Consider the following 9,446-nt stretch of genomic DNA (forward strand, 5'->3'; position numbering starts at 1 on the left):
GCCCTTAAAGGGGGGAGTTTTGGGGTGAAACCCAGCTAAATCTGGTTCTTGAACATTCCTCTTTGATACATGGATGGATGGATGTGGTGGTGCTGAACCCAAGAAAAACCCAAAACTCATTTGATAAAACAAACTCATTTAATACAAGAACGAAATAAGCCATTTTGTAACCAGCTCTTTGGAACAAGCCAGGTCCCCCAGGGAAGAGAGACAGAGTCCCCCCAGCCAGACAGTTCACAGCAAAAACCAGCAAAGTTCCAAAAATTCCTCTTTCCCTCCCATCAGTAAAAAATACAGTACAATGATTCCACGTGTTTATGGTTCTATATACACTTCTAAAATACTAATTTACCAGAATTTACATGAAATTCTCCCCTTGCCCCTTAGAGAAATTTGACAGATATTGATTGATTGATCCCTTCTTTGAAATAAATCCAAGTGCTTTTCCCCCCAAAATGTACACCCTCAAAAAACCTGTGGTGTAGAGCCTGGTTTCCCACCAAGGTGCATAGGTGGTAATTAGTGAAAAAAGCTGAAGGAAAATTAAATTCAAAAATTAAATCTCAAAGGCAGGTGAGAGTTGGTGGCAGTGAAGGTACCCAGGGGGTTCAGAGCTCACAAGGCCCCCAAAGGGGAGAGGCCATGCTGGTTTTGTACAAAAAAATGAAAATAATAACTGAAAATTTAGGTAAAATTCTGATTTGCTGAACTCAGCATGGTTTTGTCTTTCCTTTTCAGCTGCAGGAACATCTTGTGAGGTCAGAAAACAGAATTACACCAAAAATCAGGGATAAAATTAATGGGTTTTTGTCATGCAGAATATAATGAAGCAAAGCTGAATCTAAGCTTCCAGACTAGGAATTTCTTGGATCCTGAAGTTCTCCAGGTTGATTTATCCTCCCAAGTGTTGGATCACTCACAGCTGGAGGGATTGATTGAGGAGCTGTTCCAGCTGCACCCTCAAAGGTTTGGTTTGCTTTAGTTTAAGCTGAGCTCAATTAAGCTCAGTTTAACCAGGACTGGTTCAGGTGAGGAGCCAGAAGGAGAACTCCTGCCCAGAGTTCATTCACAGGAACATTTCCACAGTGAAATATTCTAAATAATGCCTTGGCAAAATGCACACAGGGATTACAGACACTTCCTCTGTCTGCAGAGCTGAGCTTAAATTCTCCCATTTTGTAGTCAATCCATGTTTAATTCCAAGTTCCTCCCACAGAGCAGTGATGTCCTCTGGAGCTGTGTCCTGCTACTCCCCAAAGATCCACAGGATGTTGACTCCTGATAAACCCAGATTTACACGCCTGCAAGACCCAAAGGGATCAGAATTAGCCAGCTTTATTAAAAAGCTGCTGTTAATTCGATTTGAACACAATTATCACCCTGCTGTGGTGGTTTTAGTCTGACACCATTCCCACCTTGTTTCCATGGGATACCTACCCCAACATGCCAGATTCCTTTGTCTTTATGATGTACAGGAACATCAGCAAGGTGTGGAACATGTTGTTCCTGCCCTGGAGCCACAGGAAGAGACAAGGATTTAGAAATCAAGAAAATTAAAAATCACAGAACTCTGTTAGTTTGGAACTTCATCCACACCAGCCTTAAGGGGTGACATGAGTGACAACACCCACCAGGGATTGTGATTTGGGGTTTTAGAATAAATTGGCAGAAAATCAACAAGAGGAAACTCCTGCTTAGGAACTCCTAAATAGATACTACTGGTAGTATTCAGCAGCAGAGTAAATACAGTGCTGTGGGCAAAGACCAAGCTGGACCAGCCTATGTGTAAATGGACAAAAAATGGGTCTAGGATTTGAACCCACCCCAAATCAGCCCTGGAAATGATTCCTGAGAGCAGGAGGAGAACAAACCCCAGTACCTTGGGCAGGCTGTAGACGTGGCACTCGTAGATCAGCTCATAGTGGGGTGGGTTGATGCTGCTCTGGTAGATGCAGAACACGTTTTCATTTGAAGTGTCTGAATGGAAAATTTTAAAAAATAACATTTCAGAGGTGCTGCTGTGATGCCAGAATAAAAGAGCAGCTCCAGAGCAGCAGCAGTACCTGGTTTATCCGGAGTCTGGATGAAGTGCTGGGAAGTGAAGGTTTTGCCATCAGGATACTTGGGGTGAGGAGGGAGCCTGGAGTCCAGGTAAGTGCAGAACACGTGCATAAGGATCTGGGCAAGCACAACCAAATCTCACTGGAATGGCCCCAAAACCCAGCAGATTCCCCACCCTGATCCCAGGAGTTAATCCCAGTCTTTGTGGTTATACAAAGCCCAGGTTTAAGAGCAGCTTCGTGCCTAAATCACCAATTTCAGCAGCTCAGGGTTTGGCTGAGGAGGGCAGAGGAGCTCAAATAACAGCTCTGCCCACACCACACCCAGCAAGGAAACTTCTCTTTCCCTCATAAAAATCACTGGAAAAATCTAGGCTGTCTGTGAGGCTTAGGAATGCTAAAATTGTGAAATCAAGTCCTGGGAAGAACATCCAGAAAACCAGGGGGCAGCCTGAGGGTTGTTTTAACCCTTCCTGGAGAGTTCTCAGTATTTTAGATGGGCAACATCAACCAAATAATAACCAAATTATCTTTGATCTGGAGCTTTCCAAGCTCCTTATACCCATCAGGAGCTGTTTCACAGAGAAAACAAAAGATTTTCTGGGGAAAAAAAAAAAAAAGCCACAAATCTTTAAAAGTCTGAGGATGCACATTAGAAATCACAGCATTGTATTTCCCAGAATTAACAAAAATGTGGAGTTGTCTATTTGGGTTTGGAGGGTGTTTTTTGTTTGTTTGTGGTGTGGGGTTTTTTGGTAATAACTGCCTAAAATTAATGTCAAAACTTGTTTATTTGCACTTTTGAGTTGTTCCTGCTGTTTATCAGGACACTCAGAGCTGCTCCATGGTGAAACATTTCCAAATATTTAACCATATCCCCAAACAGAAAATCAAATCCTATTTCAAGACTGATTTTCTACTCCTGGCAATGGAATCCCTTTGTATATCCATCAGCAAAGCTCTGATTTGGTTTTCCCATGTTATTTAAAAGCTTCCTGGCTGCTCCCTCCAAACCCTATCCCAAAATCCAGCCAGCTTGAAGCCCTGGGATCCAGGTGTCCATGGAAACTCACCGAGGAGTCAGTGGGAAGGTCTGTGTCCCATTTCCTGCCCTTGAAATCTCCTCCTCCATTCCATCGGAAGGAGCTCATGCATCCTCCCTGGGACAGCTCTGGAAAACAACAGTTATTCACTTCCTGAGGGCTGGAAGTGAATAGACAGAGAGGGTTTCATGTGTGAAAAATGGGAAAAAAATCAATTCCTGAGAGGCTTGGGAAGATATTGATAAAAGAGGGTAAAATTATGGGATTTTGTTCAGAGTAATGAAGGGATTCAATCCCTTTGCACCCTGAGCAGGCAGGAGGAAATCATGGAATGGTTTGGGGTGGAAGGAAATGGAAAGATCATCCAGTTCCACTCCCTGCCATGGCAGGGACACCTCCCACAATCCCAGGCTGCTCCAAACCCATCCAACCTTTCCTTGGACACTTGCAGGCAATCCAGGAGCAGCCACAGCTTCCCTGGCAAAACCAACAAAGCTCACAGCACCACCACATACCTCTGATCCTTTCCACCAAATACTCCTGGTTTGGGGTGAGATCCAAGTAGGGCACCAGAGCGTTCAGGGTGGGGATGAGTGGAGCTTTCACCAGGGCAGCCTGCTTGAGGCTGCTGATGCTGGCTTCTGCAACACAGGCAGCCTCAGCAGGGAGCATTGCAGCTCCCCACTGAGATCTGGAAACATTTTATACCTCACACCACCCCAAGGAGCAGCTCAGCTACTACAAAGTAGCACAAAGCTCCTCGACATCAAAATATGATGAAACAACAGGAGTTCAAGAGGGGAAAAGGGAGAGAAACAAAGAAACAAAATGGGGACCAAAGCAACATCCATAGGTTTTTTAATGGAATTTGCAACATGTAGCTCCTGAGGAAACACTTTAAGAAACAGCCCAAAAAGGTGATTTAATTAAAACCAAGCACATCAAATCCACTGCTCAGTTAATTTGAAGCAACAGGAGAAGCAGCTCTTTCAGAATCCTAATCTGGTATGAAAAGCAGAACTGCAGATCATCGAAAATTTTAAAAGTTCAGTGGAATTTTTTTAAAAACTCAGTTCTTTCAGGAATGGGGGGATTTGAATGAAGGATTTGGAAAAGCACATAACAATGGAGACAGTGAGATTTTTGTGAGACACTGAGAATTTACAGCACATCTGTCTTTGAAATGTTTTCTGACTGATTAATAAGCAATGATTGATGATACTTGGAGCTGTAAAATTAAATTTAAGGAAAGAAAAAGACAAGAGATATCTGAGTATTTTACCCAAGTGTCTTTGTGCCAGCATTGATATTTCCAGAAGTATTATGGAAAACTTTCCCAGCTGAATCAGTGCAGGAGGTGGAACAAAGACCACACCAAAACAGAGCAGAAATGGGACAAAAATATTTCCCAGATCTAATTTATCTACCACGAATTCCAAGGGAATTCCCAGGCTGCTGCCTCATCCTACCTCCAATCTGCAGCTCTGGACAGCCCATCCTCCTCAGCTGAGTGCTCACAGATTCCATCTCTTCCACAAGTGGCACCAGAATGGTGTCGTTGATCCACTAGGGAAGGAAAAGCAGAAAATTCAAGCTCAGAAGCAACAAAAATCTTAAATAAACCCTTCATCTTACACCCTACAATCATCCCCACCACAAGCACAAAGCAGTTTAATAGGAACAGTGAAGCCAATTGAAGAGGAAAACAATTTAATTATCAAGCCAGGCAGAATTTAAATGACTCTTTATACATTCTGAAAGGACAAAAATTTAATGTAAAGGAGTTGGGAAGACAAATCTGTAGCAGGTAAAGCTTTTCTGGATGATGAGGGAAGGGAATTATGAATCATGGCACTCGAACCATAAAGATAATTTAATGGATCCACTCCCTTTCCCATTTGTTGCAGGAATCAGGGAGATGATAAATCAGTGGGATTGGTATGTGACAGCACATCCCAACCCTCAGACAGGCACTGCAATCCTTCCCATCTCAGGCACAGAGGACATGGAGGAGTTTTCCCACTCCACCCCATTTGGGATTCCTTATGAAGCACTTACATTCCTGAATTTCGCTGTCCAGGAATCCATGTGATCCAGGAGCTGTCGGTTCATTGTCACCCTTGCCCAAACCTATGGAAAGGTTTATTAAATCCATGACAGTCTCACAGAACACACAGAGCTTTTAGGGTCTGTAACAATTCCTGCTGCTTGTAAAAGAACTGAGTTGGTTAAATGCTGGAGGGACTTTTCTCCCCCACATTTCTGACACAGCTCAAACCCCAACCTTTGCACAAAGGTACATTTTAATGCCCATTTCTCCCTCTTGACCACTTTTTCTGTGGAATTTACCTCTTCTGCAGCCTGTTTTGAGCTCAGATCAGCTTCATCCTTGTGTGCAGAAGGAGCTTGGGACCTGCAAGCCAACTGATACTGGAATTTCCTCAGGATCTGCGCGTGGTCGGCCATGGAGCGGCTGTAGTTCCAAAAAGTTGGGCTGCTGGAAGGAGAGCTGGAATCCGAGCTTCCTGAAAAGATTATTTCATTAAGAAGTTATGTTCGATTATTGCCAAGTAATTCTGGAAGCAACAGCAGAGACAATGGGTCAGAGTGAGGGAATACACTCACTCTGCAGAAATACTGGATACATCCTTATTTTGATTGTCTCTATCCAGGATAAAAAAACTGCCTGGAGGGAAATCATCTCCTTTATCCTTATCTTGATTCTCCCTATCCAGGACAAAAACTGCCTGGAATCACCCCCTTTATCTGAAACTATCTCTACAAAATCCCTCCCTTATCAAGGTGATCATCTTATCTCAGTCCATTACAGCATACGACTGCTACAGAGAAAATCCATCACTATTCCCACATTTAGATCTTATTCAAAGGAATAATTGGAGAAAAACTGCCTGAAGGAGAAACAATGGGGTTTTAATTCACACCCCAGTTCCTCAGGAGGAGCAGCTGCCCTTGCCAAGCTCGCAGGTGATAACCCATAAATGGCCTTTTTACTGGTAGTTTTCTCATCCACAAAAACCAGTTTTGAATAAAACAAACACCTTTTCCCTTCCAAGCTTCTCCCACCAAATCCCCCAGTTCACCTAATTGAACTCGGTGCTGCTTCTCCTCCTCGTTCCTCAGGAAGGTGTCCAGGGATTTGACATCTGTTATGTAGTCATCTTTGTAGGTGGAATTGTTGTACAGAATGGGGGAGAATCGGTAGTGAGATCTTATCCCACTGCTCTCCACAGGTCCCACAGTCATGGGATATGGAGATCCATTGGGAGAGTGGCTGAAGCTGGAAACCTAGGGTGAAAACACACCATTTTAATATTTTTTTTAAATTATTTTACAAGGATCAAGCTGTGCCCTTAGGATGTGTCCCGTTCATTACCTTACTGTAGCTGCTGGGTGAATAAGTGACAGAGGTGCTGTGAGAGGGGCTGGCCCCTGTCAGAGCCTGGAGCTGGGGGCTGTATCCACTCAAACAGCTCCCAGAGAACTTGGGGCTGGCGCTGGGAGAGCGGGAAGGGCTGTAGCTCAGCACACACTGCCCCTGGATGGGCGGGGAAGGGGTCAGGGACAGCACTCTCTTGGCTGCTGCTGGCTCCCGTGGAGGGGTGATCTGTACAGCTGCAACAGAAGGACAGGGAGAGTTAGGAGTGTGGATGTAGCAGCTCCAAATTCCACTTCTTTAAATACACACTCATTGTGGTTTTAAGGCAATTTTATAGATATTAAAAGTGACACTGAGAGCCTGGGTCCATACAGAACCCAGATTAAACTGAGAGCTGTGACCCCAACTTGGAATAAATCCTACAGCAGCTGACATTTTATAACCGTGGAGGGGTAATTTGTACAGCTGTGATGGAAGGACAAAGAGAGTTAGGAGTGTGGATGTAGCAGCTCCAAATTCCCTTTCTTTAAATGCACATTGAACACACTCATTGTGGTTTTTAATGCAATTTTATAGATGTTAAAAGTGACACTGAGATCCTGGATCCCTACAGAACCCGGATCAAACTGAGACCTGTGACCCCAACTTGGAATAAATCCTACAGCTTCTGGCATTCCATAACCTGGGGGGTTTCTGCAATATTCCATCAGCTCCTCCACCTGCCCACTGCACTCATCTTTTTGTCTTTATTATCTAAACCACAACAACTTTCACCTCAACATGAGGAACAGCATAGAATCCAACCCCAGGCCCTCTAAAACCCCAAACCCCCAGCTCAGTTTACAGCTCATGTCAGAGGAGATAATTCAGGATGAAGAATCCTGCACTGGAGAAACAACAAAAAACCCCAAAAATATTAAGAAGAGAGGTTGATTTCCCACCTGCCTTGCGCAGCCAGCCCATGAACTGCTGGCTGGGACTCGTGACCAAGCTCGTTGGTGCTGCTGTGTAGGTGAAGTACCTCCAGAAATCAAACAGGGCATTGAGGCTGAACAGGGCTGCCAGGGCAAATTCTGCCAGAAAAACACAAGTTGCTGTCATATTTTGAGCATGAATTACAATATTTGCAAAATCAGGCTATATCTGTTTAAAAAAGGTCATTATTAGTGCTGCTAATCTGGGAAAGTATTTAGGATTTCTTCACTTTCTTAGGCAAGAGCCATTGGAGATAATTTCTCTCACTGTTGAAATTAATTTATACATTTTAAAATTTAATTTTTAAAATGGAATGGTTATTATCCAAAAAGGAAATCTCAGGTTTCTATGATTCTTGCTCTTTCCCATCCTGTTTGATACAGCTTAGAATCTTCCCCTCTGAAACAAACCTGAATTGTTGTAAAATGCTATCCACACCCAGAGCACACCACAGCAGGAAAATAAATCTAAGGCTTCCTAAAGCCTTAATCCACATGAAATCTTAAAAATATTTCATGCCCTTTCACAATAGAGAAAAAGCTGCTAACACTCCTTATTTGCCACTAAAAAGGATGAAATTCCAGCAGCTTCAAGGGAGATCACAGAATGCAAAACAAAGTTTTGATTTAAATCTCAAACAGAAAAAAAAAAAAAAAAAGAAAACCTGCCTTGAAAACAACCTCCCAGAAAGAAAAAGGAATAAAAAAGAATCCCAAAATTTGATTTAAATGCTGCAACGACTCACCAATGTACCAGAGTGGAAAGCAGGTGAAGTTGTAATATGTGCTTAGGAGCTTCCCAGTCCTGAAAAGCAAAACAAGAAGAAAGAATTTAGCAACAATTCCATTTTTAAGGGAATATTTAGGGCTCCACACATTGGAATCTTTGCTGGTTGGAATCAGATGGAACGATTAACTCACATTTCAGTGTAGATCATGCCTGCTGCAGATATATTGAGGAGTCCCCAGGCCAGCACCACCTTCCTGGTCTCAGCCTGTTTCCTCATCTTCACAGCCAGGTCGATGAGGGAAGTGTCTGGACTCTTATTCGGTGTCATTGTCTGTGATAACAGAAGGAAAAGGCAAAATCTGTCAACTTTGACTCAGCAGGAAGATTCTCAGGTGGGTTACTGAAGAACACTGTGCATCTTCTCCCTCATTTTTGAATAACATCCTTCAAAAGAAAGAGGGAAAGCTCCTGTCTCTTCCAGACACAGGAAAGAAAGATCAGTAGGTTTTTTGGGTTTGTTTTTTTTTTTTTTTGGGAAGTTCTCACTTATTTCAATATGTAACAGGGTATTTTCAGTCATACAAGACCCACAGATTTGATTTTCTCCTTTATGCCCAGTAACACTTTATGTGAAGAAAATAACCCTGTCTCAGGCCTGCAGCTCTCACATCTCCCCTCACACCTCAATCGCTTCCCCAAAACCTCTCTTCTGCCCCTCCTAACACCTCATGTGAAGGAAATAACCCTGGCACAGGCCTGCAGCCCTCACATCTCCCCACAGACCTCAATCCCTTCCCCAAACCTCTCCTCTCCCCCTCCTCAGCCTTCACCTTCCCCCAATCCAAACCTCTTCTCTCCCTCACCACAAACCTCTCCGATCCTCCTCCTCAAACTCCTCTGATCCCTCTCCCCTCTGCTCCTCACACTCCCCAAACCACACTTCTCTCTCCCTCCGCAAATTTCACCTCTCCAAACCTCACCGCCCTCCTCCCCGCGCCTCCCCGATCCCCGTTCCCCAGATTTCGCCTCACCTCTCCCCGGATCTGTGCCTCTCCCACTTCACATCGAGCACTTTTTCCCCTTTTTCCCGCCGGCGATCTCCGCTCCCCTCACGCCGCCGCGGCCTCGCGCATTCTGCGCCTGCGCGGGCGCTCGCGACGCGTCGCCTGTGACGTCACCGCCCGCGCCGAGGGGCGGGGCAAAGGGGCGTTCGCTGGCGGGCGGGTTTTGGCGGGAAGGGCG

The 9,446-nt window shown here is 44.4% G+C and overlaps 1 protein-coding gene across 1 annotated transcript; it reads right to left on the minus strand.

Moving 5' to 3' along the window:
- Positions 1-119: 119 nt before the first annotated feature.
- On the minus strand, positions 120-9,380 carry TMEM209 (transmembrane protein 209). Its single transcript, XM_085081662.1, has 15 exons — positions 9,236-9,380; positions 8,396-8,535; positions 8,221-8,279; positions 7,442-7,573; positions 6,498-6,736; positions 6,205-6,409; positions 5,453-5,628; positions 5,162-5,233; positions 4,573-4,669; positions 3,619-3,744; positions 3,134-3,231; positions 2,064-2,178; positions 1,880-1,977; positions 1,438-1,511; positions 120-1,301 (listed from the first exon to the last, which is right to left on the minus strand). The coding sequence occupies exons 2-15, from the start codon at positions 8,530-8,532 to the stop codon at positions 1,247-1,249; spliced, it is 1,683 nt and encodes a 560-aa protein (XP_084937788.1). The 5' UTR covers positions 8,533-8,535; positions 9,236-9,380; the 3' UTR covers positions 120-1,246.
- Positions 9,381-9,446: the final 66 nt, after the last annotated feature.

Source organism: Lichenostomus cassidix, chromosome 1Aa (assembly GCF_008360975.1).
Source record: "Lichenostomus cassidix isolate B80296 chromosome 1Aa, HeHo_3.0, whole genome shotgun sequence".
Taxonomy (NCBI): domain Eukaryota; kingdom Metazoa; phylum Chordata; class Aves; order Passeriformes; family Meliphagidae; genus Lichenostomus; species Lichenostomus cassidix.